General features: G+C 38.5%; 1 protein-coding gene across 1 annotated transcript in view; it reads right to left on the bottom strand.

The window, feature by feature from the left end:
- LOC136885577 (FIGNL1-interacting regulator of recombination and mitosis) overlaps positions 1-14,764 on the bottom strand; it is a 127,075-nt gene that overhangs the window by 15,424 nt on the left and 96,887 nt on the right. The window contains exon 9 of the mRNA XM_067158269.2: positions 7,885-8,062. Coding sequence (XP_067014370.2) covers positions 7,885-8,062 — 178 coding nt within the window. The remainder of the gene's footprint in view (positions 1-7,884; positions 8,063-14,764) is intronic.

Below are 14,764 nucleotides of genomic sequence, written 5' to 3'. Positions count from 1 at the left end.
TCAAAACATGAGGACGAAGAATGAATGGACGGATATGAATTTAAAACAATCAGTGGATCCGACCCGCAATGCCTCACATTCACACAAACTGACGTAAAACAATAGGAGTACTGACCAACGGACTGCTTCTAAAGCACAATACTGAATCGATGATGCTTGTAGTCTAAAGGGGTCCAAAATCCAAGTCATCGGCCCCTCATAATGGTACTTACCACTTGGAAAGTAGAATCATGGTATTTGACATGTTGCGGTACTAATCAAAAGTAGCATAGAGTCGCAGTATTCCACACATTATGGTACTACTCACAGGTCATGTAATGCGCATATGTAACACAGACCTATGGGTGTTTCTCACATTGCGGTGCCATTTACAGGTAACGCAAACCTATGGTGTTCATCAGATAAGTGTACTAACCACAGGGAGTTGTACTATCCTACTATCTAGAACCATGGTGTCGCTCATATAGTGGTACTAATCACAGGTACTGTAAAAGCCGACAGCACACACTGTTGCTACTAATCACAAACGTATTTTGTACCTAACATAGTGGTACTACGTGCAAGTAAAAGCAACGCATGGTGTTCCCCACGTGGTGGTACTATTTACAAGTAGTCTCATGGTTCTAATTTGATTATCCCTTGGTCGCCTCTTTTAGTCGCTTCTTACGACAGGCAGGGCACACCGTGGGTGTATTCTACGCCAGTGTAGTAGGTTTGTGGAAGTAAAGAAGGAATTTTTTTCTCGATTCGTTATGCCCAACTAAGGGGCGCGTTTGAACTTATTAGCACTTTTTTGATTTTTCTTCTTCTCTTCCCAATATCTCTTCATCCTCTTGCTGTGTTCCTTTTTATGTTGTACAGTCCATCCTGTATTTAGTCGGGTGGGCTTTACAGAAAATTTGTGTTTGTGGATTAAAATTCTGAATTTTATTCTGTCTTGAACGGTTTCTTCATTAATGTCAATTTCATTTAGGTCTTCTCTGATTTCTTTTAGCCAATTATTGTGATCTTTCATTGATAAGGCTAGGTGTAAAATTTTCTTTGTGAGCCTGTTATTACCCATTCTATGTAAATGACCATAAAAATATAATCGTCATTTGTTGATTGTACCTGTGATTTTTTATGTAACTCGATAGATTCATGTGATTTCTTTTTCATCCAAATTCCATTTTCGCACTTTTGTCCTAAGATTTTCCTGAGGATTTTTCCTTTTTGTTTTTTCGATCACCTTTATTCGAGATCTGCCACCAGATGCATAAAGTGCTCCTGTTATAACTATTGTGTTATAATGTTGTAATTTTGCCTTTTTGATATATTCTTTTATTTTATCTGTTCCAAGCAATTTTTGAATGCTCTTCGAAGTTTCTCAATTCTTTCTTTGTTAGCTTGCTGATTTATCCCTGTTGGTTCAATAATTTCACCTAGATACTTAAATTTTTCTACCTGAACAATATTTCCATATTTGATGATTAATGGCTGATTGTTGAAGCAGACCCGGCCAACAAGTAGAAACTGCTGATGATGATAATGATGATGATTGAAACCTCATCTAGTCCATTGCATATACTTTTTCTTTTCATTATTATTTAAAATTAATAACATTATAATTGAGTATGTTACGATGAAAAATGATAATTTTTAAAAATAACAGGAATTTAAAGTTGTTAGTTATTTTTCACAACAAAAGTTCTCTTAACTACCAAAAAGTAAACCTGATTGAAGCAGTATGTGTGCACATTTCATATGAAAGGACACAGGTTCAATATCCCCATAGCGACAACTAGAAATTCAGAAACAAGACTTCAACATCCCAAGAGCCACATACTCCCTATATAGAGTTCACGTAACACATCTGATCAGGACTTACATCTATGCCAATTCCTCTGGTCTTGTTATTTTTTAGACATTCTTTAAATGCTTTTTTCTCTCATTTTAGATAATTTGTGAGCTAATCTTTTCATTAAATTGGATTGAAGTTTTACATTAATTTGGTATATAAAACATAGCTTACATAGGATATTTTCCTATTAAACATATTTTTCTTTAAAATAATGAAGTCAGCCAATGGGTATTCTACATATTTTTGTTCCAAAAACAAAAAAGTTACAAGTTAAATGGGGCAAAACCAATATCATCACATAAAATGTCCAAAATTACACTCGTGTCTAGCAACATCATTTTGGATTCTTAATTTTCAACACATCTCAACGTTGTGCAGCCAAGTTTACAGAACTATGTCAGAGACAATTTTCTAAGATAGAAATGCTTGGAAAATATTGCACGCCATTGACCTGGGCAATAACACTGCCATCTAGCAGCATAAAGTGGTGTTTTTTCAGCTGGAACAGTCTGGAACATGTTCCGGTATATGTTTAGAACTTAATGGATCCTGAACACTTACGGAAAGTATTTCAAAAATAGGACTTCATTCAATTTTCAGTTATCAGTTGACAAATAAGTCAAGGATTATCTGTGTTTCATCCAATTTAATCTCATATTGCTGACTCTGAACCTCGAAGATCAAAGTATTCAAACAGAACTAACAACTGGTTAAAAATATGGTAGTTCATCAAACTGATGGGTCCTCCTGAGAGTGTTTCTTTAACCCCTACCCTATGTCAGTCCCTGGTTCCTGAAAAGTAGGCATCCAGCAACAAACACAAAGAGTAAGGAACAAACTTGTGAAAATGGCAACACCAATGTGATGAGCAATCTGGAAGCTACTGTGAAAATTAAGGCATTTTCAAACTCTTTTCACCCTTGCATTAATGATTTCTATTTGATACGATGTACTGTACATAACACTTGTTTGTCAAAAATAAAAGAATGAGGGCTCAACGGCTTGGTATATTTCGATTTTCTTGTGTTATGAAATGGGATGGTAGAGTTTCAGTAAACCTATATTTAGAAAAACAAAAAAACAAAAAAAAAAACAAACAACTCTGGTGATATATAACCATAATAAAAGCTTCATGCAATCTTCTTATGCAACTACTGACAGCGTCCATAGTTCCTTCTTGACATATATCTTATCAAAGAAAACTGTGGGCTATGCTCCCAGCATGACTGTGTGGTCTACGCTCACATTTAGACTATAATGCGTTGACCTTAGTATATAAATTAGTACCTTGGTAATTTCTGGAAATAAAGAAGCATTAGAGTCGTGTTCTGCACAGTATAATGAAAGTCCAAGATGTCAAGAAGGACAATATCAATTGTTGATTGTGTAGCCCATTACAGAAGAAATCGTGCTGTATGGATTAACATTATCATAGACACTGTGTTGTTTGGGGGGTGACCATACACCAGCATTGTCAAAAACAGTCTCTGGAGGCTTTCAACCTTCTTTTGCCATGAACCTCTGCCCATAGCTCTTCATGCCCAAGCTTAGAAGTTTGGTTTAAAAGAGTCCAGGTTTCACAGCCATACAGAAGCACACACTAAATAAATGTTTTTACAAACTGTTTTCTTTTGTTAATAAGAACCTCCGTGGCTTAGGCGGCAGCACGCTGACCTCTCACCGCTGGTTTCCGTGGTTCAAATCCCGGTCATTCCATGTGATATTTGTGCTGGACAAGTGGGACAGGTTTTTCTCAGGGTACTCCGGTTTTCCCTGTCACCTTTCATTTCAGCAACACTCTCCAATATCATTTCATTTCATCTGTCAGTCATTAATCATTGCTCCAGGGAAGTGCAATAGGCTTCGGCAGCTAGCATAATTCCTATCCTTGCCGCTAGATGGGGGCTTCATTCATTCTATTCCTGATCCAGTTGAATGACTGGAAACAGGTGGAGGATTTTTCTTTTGTTAGTAGAAAGAGATATTTTTGTCAACTCTTTTTTCTGTAAATGTTTCTTTAGCCATCACAATTTGTTTCCTAATTTCTATGCTGCATCGGTTGTTATTTCTAATGATGGTGCCTAGGCAACAGTTATTATCAACTTGTTGTATTCTATTATAATTCATTTTTACATTTGACATTCTTTACTCTCTTGATTCACTTACAACATAATTTTTATTTTATGTGTATTGAAATGAAAAGGCGTGTGGTTTTTAGTGCCAGGATTGTCCGAGGACAAGTTCGGCTCGCCAGGTGCAGACCTTTTGATTTGACTCCCATAGGCAACCTGTGCGTCGTAATGAGGATGAAATGATGATGAAGACGACACATACACCCAGCCCCAGTGTCAGCGGAATTAACCAATTATGGTTAAAATTCCCGACCCTGCCAGGAATCGAACCCAGGACCCCTGTGACCAAAGGCCAGCACGTCGGACTTATCTGTATTAATATGTATGACTCATAAAATCTAACATGATAGGAAATACCTTTATGTTTCTGTGGTCTGACGCATCAGTGTTAACAATAAGAAAACAGTAAGCACACATGTTCCCATATGCAACAAAACAGAACACGCAACCATGCAACAACTAGTGAAACCTCGTTAAGATGTTTCTGCAGGGCACAAGGAAAAAGAACATAAGTGAGAAAAACGTACTAATGAATATATGAATAAAAACTATGCAACTGGGATATGGGAACACTAGATATGATTTTTCCGACATGAGGGCATTTTACGTTGTGTATCTGCAGGTACAGTGATAACTATAGGCCTATCTATTATTTCTCAAGATGAGAGGAAAGTATTAAAAGGTGTGAAAAATATGAGAAAACAAATATAAAAACCTTTTCTGCAAGTACTGGTACACTGAAAGGTGTGAAAAACACCAGGCAACAAATATGAAAACGTGCACAGGGACCAGCAAATATATCGAAGTATTATTGCGGATCACACTTTCTAAAACAAATGTCAGTAAAAGACTTATTTCGGAGCAGTGGGTTATTTTAAACATTATTTTCTGTTCATACTTCTAGACAATGAATTGGAGGGTACATTGAACATGTGCAACTGTGAGGAATGACTTTGGCCGCCATTTTGAATCAAACAAAACTTCGACCAACTTGAGTGATCTAGTCGAAACCCGAAGGTCCGAGTTTCAACATTCGTGACCTCTTCACGCTTATGCCAGTCCGATTTCTGTAAGATTTTAATTTTGTCTTCATTAAGTTATTAAGGAATTGCACATTTTCCATGTCCATAACTAGGCTATAACAAGATAAATATGCACCACGCTTGTCAATTTCACACGATTATGTTCCTAATCCAGATACAGGCTACCACATCATGCGACAAATATTAGCTGCACTTCACTGTACCAATCAACACAAAATACATTTCTACCTTCTGAATGGAATGTGAAATACAAGCACAAACAGGCTCACTCTGCTATTCAGCAATCTCGCTGCTAACCGGCAAGCAAAACTGAACATTCCTGAGGCTAGTGGCTTGTCCCTGAAAGTGCAAATTATCCTTTGAAGTTCAGGAAGACCTTTTCCCGTAATCACGCAACTGTGGCGACTGCTCTTACCTGAGCTGGAAATCACGTTCCTTTCAGAAGGGATGACAAATACAGTAACATTTTCAGATCTAGGAAAAATGTGATCGTACTAAGCGGTAATAGCTAAAATTTGTTACGCGATAAGCAAGGTATTTTTATATAGATTTAATACAATGGAAATGAGAACTTTGAATTTACAGTGTGCTAAGCGAGAAAACGTGTTAATGAGGAATGCACTAACGAGGTTTCACTGTATCAAGAATCAGAAATAATGAATTTATTTTGCAGCCACTGTCAGTGCTGTAGTATTCAAAAACAAGATCTCCACAACTCTAAAAAAAAAAAAAAAAAAAAAAAAAAAAAAAATATATATATATATCAATATCTTTTCTGAAAGCAGAACATTGAAGCGCCCCCTGAGCTTTTAGGAGAGACAGCAGCATAAAATGCTTAAAAGCAAGACTATCCTGCCAAATCCGGGACATCTGGTCAATTTACACAACAAGGAAAAAGGATAAGAGGACAAACATGAAAATAACAAAACAAGCTTTGCAGGGGCAGAGAAGAAATAGACGTACAAGGACTGGGATATATAAGGAGAGAGCCCATTGACATCAAGAGTGCAGCGAAGGAAGATTCAGAGTCTCTCCTTGTTTTTTGTGATTTCATGGTTCCTTGTCTCCTCTTTCTGCTACTCCATCTTCCCACACTGACTGACACTGTTTTTAATCTATTTATGTTGCTATTCATGTTCTTATCTTTCAAAATATTGTCCCCCTCTGGGTGGGGACAGCAGAATAACACCCACGGTATCCGCTGCCTGTCGTAAGAGGCAACTAAGAGGGGCCCCAGGGGCTCTGAACTTGGGAGTGTCGGTTGGCAACTACGGGGCCCTTAGATGAGTCGTGGCATTGCTTCCACTTACTTGTGCCAGACTCCTCACTTTCATCTATCCTACTCGACCTCCCTTGGTCAGCTCTTGTACTTTTCTGTCCCTGACGGTATTAGGTATCGAGGCCTAGGGAGTCTTTCATTTTCATGCCCATTGTGGCTCTTGTCTTTCTTTGGCCGATTTCTTCATTTTTTCGAAGTGTCGGATCCCTTCCTTTTTTTTTTTTCTCTCTCTGATTAGTGTTACAGTACAATAGAGAATGGTTGCCTAGTTGTACTTTCTCTTAAAACAATGATCACCACCACCACTACTTTTCAAAATACTGTTTTATTATTTCCTTGTGGCTGCACGAAGCCTCCATATTGATCCACGGAAACCACATAACAAAATTTCTAATAGAATTGCTTAAAATGAGCAAACACTGCCATCTCGTTTATTATGAGATTTGTCAACAGCTGCTTTGTAAGATGAAAATGAAAATCTTCACAGAACAAAATTAATTCTTTGCACTAATCAATATGATTATCAAATTCAATTTATAATTTGTATTGGCACAATTTCATTTTTCAGCATAGGATCATTTTTTTGCTCTCCTGTAAAATCAAATTTTTTATATACCAGTCAAATTTCTCCAATGGCAGACACCTCCAGGGATGAAATATGTGTCAGTTTTTGAAAAGTGTCCGTTATTAAGAAAAATTCAAATTTTTGGAAGTCCCAAAGAAATATGTCTTGTAGTTAAAAAGTATTTAGACCTGAATCCAGTTAGTCACAATACTCTACTTCTAAGTTATCAAATTTAGGAGGACAAGCTGACAGCCACTGATGTCCATAAAAACACTGGGCTAACTTAAAGAACTGGTCAATTTTGGTCTGCTTGACACTGAAAATGCTAATTACTTTCTCCATGTGCATTTCAAGGTCATTTGAAATTCGTAATCGCCTGCATTCAAGAAGTACAATTTCAGCTCTCTTACTCCTTCAGCAGCTTGTTTTGCATTCTGAAAACACTGTTCACACACTTTTATGTTTGTAGTTAGTGTCTGTGTCCGTTTTTAGGCATGTCCGATATTAAAAAGTTATCATATTTTCCCCACAGGAGACTGGGTTATTCTGCTGGGGATATGAATACTTTCTGCTATTCAGAAGTGTCTGTCAGCAAAGTTTCACTGTATATGGTTACATGATTTCAATTCTTAAGTGACAATGTAGCTCTCTCTGTGGATCAGTGGTAGAGTGTCAGCCTCTAGATACCAAGATAGCGGGCTCAAATCTGGCAGAGGTAGTCAGATTTTTGAAGGGCAGACAATGGTCCATTCGACACTTGATGTCGTACTATGTCAACATGTAAAATATCTCTGTTGACACAGTTCATTAAAATACTCAACCATGGACACCCAAGAGAGATTTAATTTACTCTGCCATCTAGTGGGTCTAGAGTAAAATGGAATGTCAAAATTGATGAACAAGCAGCCAGATGGTGTCAAATTAAAATGCTTACACACAGTACTTGAGGCCATATGATTATTATTTATTATTATTATTGACAATGAAACACAAGATAGCTAAAAATACAAAGTAATAAAACTCACAGTAATCCAGTAATTTGAAAACAGTACACAAAATATTGTAGTCCATGTCTTCATTCATCCAATGCTTCTTCACATTTTCATTGCAGTTCAGAAGCTTTTTACAGATACTAATGGTCAGCAAAAGAAAGCCCACACTGTTCTCATCACCTGGGAGCATACGAGCTGCTTTGAAATACACCTGCAAAAGTAAACCCTTAATTTATATTAAATGAATACACAAAGTGTAATAACACCCCTGGAAAAAAACCGAATGAATTCTCCATACATTTTCATATTTTATATTTTTTTAAACACTACTGGTCCTGAAATTCATAATTACCAAGTTATCCATTTCTACTACAGTAATAATAATAATAATAATAATAATAATAATAATAATAATAATAATAATAATAATAATGGCGTATGGCCTCCGGAGAAGCCTGGTGCAGGTCTTTTTCTAGTAGATGGCCTATTAGGCAACCTGCATGTCTGTGAAGATGAGGGCCCTACCTGGCATGATTTCTAATGTTGAATACGCCACACACACCCAGCCCCCGAGCCATTGGAATTAACCAATTAACCCTGACAGTAACACGTCTATAAATATCGCTTTAGTTACACCACACGTTTCGAAGATGTGTCACTCGAAGCCTATTATTTAAAGTTACATTAAAGTTACCAGATGGAATGAACAAAGAATAGAGGTGGTGGAGGGGATAACTCTCCCCTCCTTAAGAGGAATAGATGGCATTCATTCGGACAACACGTCAGAAAAACATATGGTGTTACTGTCAGGGTTAAGGTTAAAATCCCCGACCCGGCCGGGAATCGAACCCGGGACCCTCTGAACTGAAGGCCAATACGCTGACCATTTAACCAATTACAGTACAAGTAATGTACTCCAACACGTCTTAATTGCTGAAGCGAAATCAGAGATACTTCTCACATCTGTTGCACATGTGACCATGTCACACATAAACCGATGCTGAATATGGCTGAGTCAGTATCAAATCCACTGACTTGGGCTTAGAAAGCTAGCTCTCTACTGTCTGACCCACCCAGCATGGCTGATAGGTTTGTTTTTAAGTTCCATGCAAGCTGGCACTCTCACAGATACCACTCTTTCTGCCCATTTTCCCCACAGGCCCCATAATCCTTATTTTCATGAGTGCTAGATATGTAGAAGTGGACCAATTGCTTGGCCCCCCCCACGCTCTCCTGATTTAAAATCAACTGACATTCTTTTTCTTACAATTGGATTTACGTTGCACCGACACAAATAGGTCACTTATGGTGACGACTGACAGTTTCTGGTTTGAAGTATTTGGTGTATTTGATCACTGTGGATATTACAGCAACTCTCTGTGCATGAATTGTAGTTACCTATCAAACAGTAGTACACTGGGCATTTCTGAACATATTCAGAACTCGATACAAAACCGAGCAGAGGTCTGTATTCATGCAGGAGGTAGACACTTCCAATATTTCATATGACATGTCAACAGAGTAGTCAACGAACATTAATGATGTATTCAGTACAATGTCAGTCATGACAGATATTAACAAATGTAATTCCAACAGTGCGATAAATATTTGAGTGCATGATGAATAAAGTCTCATAACTCAGTAATCATGCTTTTCAGGACTCATGTTGTTATAATCTTTAATTCTTCCTATAATTAGGAATCCATTCCTGAAGTTTTGCTACACCCTGTTCCATTACACCCTGTACGCACAGTCAACAGAATACCGAACAATGAAAAGTACTCGCACAAGTGCCATTTCTATCATTTAGATAAGAACACCCAACCCTCCACAATATTGTTACACAATTTATGTTGGATGGGACTAAGCCTTTAGAGGATTTCAGAAATCTGATTATGAGGGAAGAGAAGCAAAATTGAAAAATTCACACAGTACTGTTGTAGGTCTTCTTGAGAACAGAATGGTTTCCATAAACCTTCACATTGCAATTATTTCACTAACTCTACCATTCCTCACAGTTTTAAGGTGATTTCTGACTTTGACTACAGTTGTATAGTGATCATGTAGGACTGGGTCTCCTGCAGTAGATCACCCTTTCATGTTAATGTTGTACGATATATTGGAAATTTTGTATGAAGCTCTGGTAGCATATTAGCCATATGACAAACTATGCCTGCCCCCTTCACAAATGCAACTATTCCACAACTTCTTTACACCTTAACAGCATCTTCAACTTGAAAAATGGCCGAATGATGCTAATGTTAAGTTAATGGTCCTTAAACCCGCGGAAATAAAGAATAATTGTGCAACCGCAAAAAAAAAAAAAAGAAATCCGGCGTGACAAAAGTCGGTGTTTGGCATCTAAAAATAGTCTAAAAATGCGTAGGCCTACTGTACAACAAGGCATTCATATGATTTTACAAACTTCTTTTTGAGCCTGATAAAAAAATGTTGAAGAAAAAAATGGGGCTCATCTTGGATTCGGAAAAATACGGCGGGTACTACTTAACATTAGCATCATAATACCAATAATACCGAAGAGAACTCGTTGAAAATTTTCCGGGAATACCTATTCCATGCATCTTTAGAATACAACGATCCACCAGGAAATTATTCTTGCTGTCTATAAAACTGTTACTTTTACGCAGCGTCAGGTATAACCGGCTACCGCTACACGCACGTCTCGCTTGTCGGGTTTGGCCAATCGTGAACATTGAAAGTCAACGAACGAGTTTATTGCGCCACGGTATGGCCATTCCGCCCTTGCGTTTTTCGTGCACATACCTCACAATTTCATCTTCGACGTCTTTAAAGCGTCCTGGTTGCGGACCACTGAATGCATTTTTTGTACAGTACGCATTTTTTTAGCTCTTTGTCTTCACGCTAACGCCAAATATTGACTTTAGTTAGGCCTATGCCGTATCTTCTTGCGGCTGTACAATTATTCTACATTTCCGAGTGTTTAATAAACATAAATTGGCATCATAATATCGCCTAGAACCCGCTGAAAATATGCCGGCAATACTTTTTCCACATATCTTTACAATACGACTATACATCATGAAAATATTCCTGCTGTCTATAAACCTTAATTTTACTAGTGTCAAGTACAATAGACGCGTTATGACTGCCACTGAGTAGCCATGGCTTTTCTAAGAATTCGAAGAGTCGCATGTTTTGATGCCATTCTGCAGATTTGAGAAACACACAGGCACTGTACAGCCGGTTGTCGTGGCTAGCGATGTGTAGTAAAGAGTTCTGTGCGCGTGTGAAAAGAAGCAGCGTGGTTACCACGGTCGTTGCCAGTGGTGTCCATTAACTTACTGTTAGGCCGCGAATGCAACAACCCTTGAGTTCTCGCATGAGATTCTGAGAAAAAAAGAGGCTTGGATTCGGAGAAATACGGTATCACTCCAGAGATTTCTGTGGCAAACACCTCAGCTTTCTTCTTCAAACAGTGTCACCTAACCTAACCGTATATGTAGCCTATCATGAAAACATATTTGAAACGCATGTAGAGAAATAACCTCCTTGCGAAAAATTTACATGTAAATAGCCGTAACTAGACGCGAGAAGATATGAAATATCATCTGAAACCAGTGAGGTACTCGGCCATATCTTGAGGTGTATCCCATTCTTACTTAATTTCCGTATACCGGTATAACATTAAAATGAAGATATCGTTTACTTCAGTCTTTACTTGTAACGAGTTAACAACTGCTATCGGTCACGTTATTTATGCATTTAGTAAGAAAACCTGTTATCCTTTTTCATTTTGAATTTTCTTTAGAGAACAGCAGTCGATGGGTATTACTAATCAACTCCAACATCGCCTTTGAATGTCAACGAGAGAGCTCGCAAATGCACAAAGTGAGAAAACTATACCGTACTGAAGATGATTGATCGCATTTTGTTGCAAACATTTCAGTTTTCTTATTCGAACAGCGTCACGTATCCTAACTTAACCGTACTATACGTATAATGAAAACACACTTCAAGCGCCAGTAGAGAAATTATACCTTTCTCGCTATAAATTTTTATAATAGCCTTTCTGTAATTTAACCAGACGCGGCAAAATATAAACTAACCTCTGAAATCAATTAAGCACTCTGCCATATCTCTAGGTGCATCCCATTATTACTTAATTGCAGTATTTAGCATCAAAATTAAGCGGTCGTTTAGTCAGCCTTAATTTTTAATGAGTTAACAACCGTTATCGGACACGTTATTTACACATTTATGTTGAAAATATGTTCTCTTTCATTTCAAATTTTCTTTACGGAACAGCTGTCGACAGATATTACTAATCGACTCCGACATCGCCTTTGAATGTCGACGAGAGAAGTCGCTAATACACATAGCAAGGAAACGATGCCGAAGGTAATCGATCGCATGCAATATCATCGCTGCAGTGCATACATATCGGTAACGGAAAAAATCGTGCGCACTTAATCGCTCGTAATAACGGATGCGCCAGTGATAGGGTTCTCGCTGTAACTGAAGGACGATACACAGTTTAATATAGGAATTTTGAAGGGACAGAAAAAAGTCGTCGCTATAACGGAGTTCTCGTTATATGCCGTACTCGCTATATCGGACTTCTACTGTATTTGCTTTGCTACCCTTCACTGCATTAATCAACACAGAATACATTTCTAATTTCTGAATGGAATGCAAAATACAAGCACAAACAGGTTTACTGGGTTGTTCAGCAATATTAATGAAAGCGAGAGAGCAAAACTGAACTTTCCTGAGGCTAATAGCTTGCTTCCCAAAGCTATAATTTTACCGGGTGAGTTGGCCGTGCGGTTAGAGGTGCGCGGCTGTGAGCTTGCATCCGGGAGATAGCGGGTTCGAATCCCACTGTCGGCAGCTCTGAAGATGGTTTTCCATGGTTTCCCATTTTCACACAGGCAAATGCTGGGGCTGTACCTTAATTAAGGCCACAGCGGCTTCCTTCCAACTCCTAGGCCTTTCCTATCCCATCGTCACCATAAACCTATCTGTGTCGGTGCGACGTAAAGCCACTAGCAAAAAAAAAAAAAAAAAAAAAAAAAAAGAACCAGCTACAATTTACTCTCTAAAGTTCCGAAATTCGAGGCCATTTCCCATTTTCGTGAAACTTTCCCCGACCTGCCTCCTGTGGCGAGGGCTCTAATCTGTGCTAGACATCACGTTCCTTTCAAAAGGGATGATAAAGAACAATTTCAGGACTGGGAAAAATGTGATCGAACTGAGCGAATTCGATGCTGTATAGTGCCAGAAAGGTCAGAGGAATGGGAATAATTTGTGCAGAATGGGAAGCTTATATACAGCATTACAATATTTGTAATCGCTTACTCCATGTTCAGGAGGTTCACCTACCATACGTAAGGAAGTTACCTGAAGAACAAGATATGGCACTCCACAGACTTGACATAAAAAAAGAAAGTCTCCCCCCAAAGATTGACGGAAGAAAACTATGTGAAATTATGAGAAATTGATCCTTTCAGTCGTGGTGCCAGCTACCACATAAAGGAAAAGGAGTAGCGTTATATTCAGACTGCCCGAAAGCAAACTCCTGGATGACTCATAAATCACCTCTGTCCTCTTCTGAATACATAAATGCAGTTAAGATGACATGCAACCTCACCGCAGTCAGGTTGGTTCCCGGTAGGTCATTCAACACAACCCGTTGCCGCCAAAATGGCTGCAACAAGACAGAAACCCTTGGACATGTGCTAGGCCCTTGGACATGTGCTGGGATTCTGCCGGAACACTGAACTAATGCACAGCCATCGCCACCACCGTGTAAGAACGTCGATTGCTCAAGGCTTGAGACAGCGTGGATGAGAGGTGCACGAGGAGGTTCACTGCATCTCTACCGATGACTCTAATCAGAGGGCAGACATCGTAGACATCAACAGAGAGGACATTAAAGCAATGGTCTTAGATCCCACCATTCGCTTTGAAAAAGACGTAAATCAGGCTCGGGATGCGGACCTAGAAAAGCAAGCTATTTATGTTCCATGCTTGCCTTACCTTTCATCTAAGTATAAAATACCTATCGATCGGTGGATTGTCAGAGGCCTGCTATTCGGAGCAAGAGGCACCCTCCCTCGTCAGACATCGAACTTCCTACAAAACTTGAAAGTTCCATTCTGCAAGTTTGAAAAAATAGTAATACAGATACTGAGGGACACTCTGCAAATCATTCATTTCCATCAGTACCTGAGAACATGATTGACATTCCTCCTCCACTAACCCTAGGAAAAAAAGGAGATAACAGCATCAACGATTAAATTTTCATTTCTTGATATTTTTAAACTCCCTTGAAATTGAAAATGTATTCCGGATCCAAATGGTCACCCTCATTGGAGGATGGGTGATTTATTTCTTTAATAAATCTCTCTCTCTCAATGAAATTTTGTAACATGATAAATGAGGTATTTTAACCCCTCAGCGCCGACCTCTATACGTGGTATAGACCCTCTTTTCTTCCGTAGCAGCCAACCTCTATACGTGGTATAGACCCATACAGGGTTTCACATTTACGGCTATAGCGCGAAGAGTTTTGGAGTTACTGATATGCAAATTGTTTTGTTTCCAAGAAAACATTTTCGGGTTTATCAGTGTTGTAAATAAGAATTGAAAAATCGTTATAATGTAGTTGTTTTTGCAAGGATAATTATTTGTCAAATAAGTCTGAGCACTAATCTCTTGCATTTTTTAAAGTCTGTTTGCTTCATTCTTTCCCACAGAATAAAGGAAGTTTGTCTTTTCATGTGATGTTCTTTGCTCTATTTGTACATTGGGAGTGCGGTTTATTTATTATATTTGTCTTTATTTCTCAGCTTGTAATATTTTCGTAACTCTCCACGAGCGCTCTGTGTAGGCATCAGTTAGTGCTGCTTTCTGTCATACGATACGAGAA

This window comes from Anabrus simplex, chromosome 1 (genome assembly GCF_040414725.1).
Source record: "Anabrus simplex isolate iqAnaSimp1 chromosome 1, ASM4041472v1, whole genome shotgun sequence".
In the NCBI taxonomy this organism is placed as follows: domain Eukaryota; kingdom Metazoa; phylum Arthropoda; class Insecta; order Orthoptera; family Tettigoniidae; genus Anabrus; species Anabrus simplex.
Note: the sequence above shows the minus strand (reverse complement) of the source record. Positions and strands in the feature narration are given on the sequence as shown.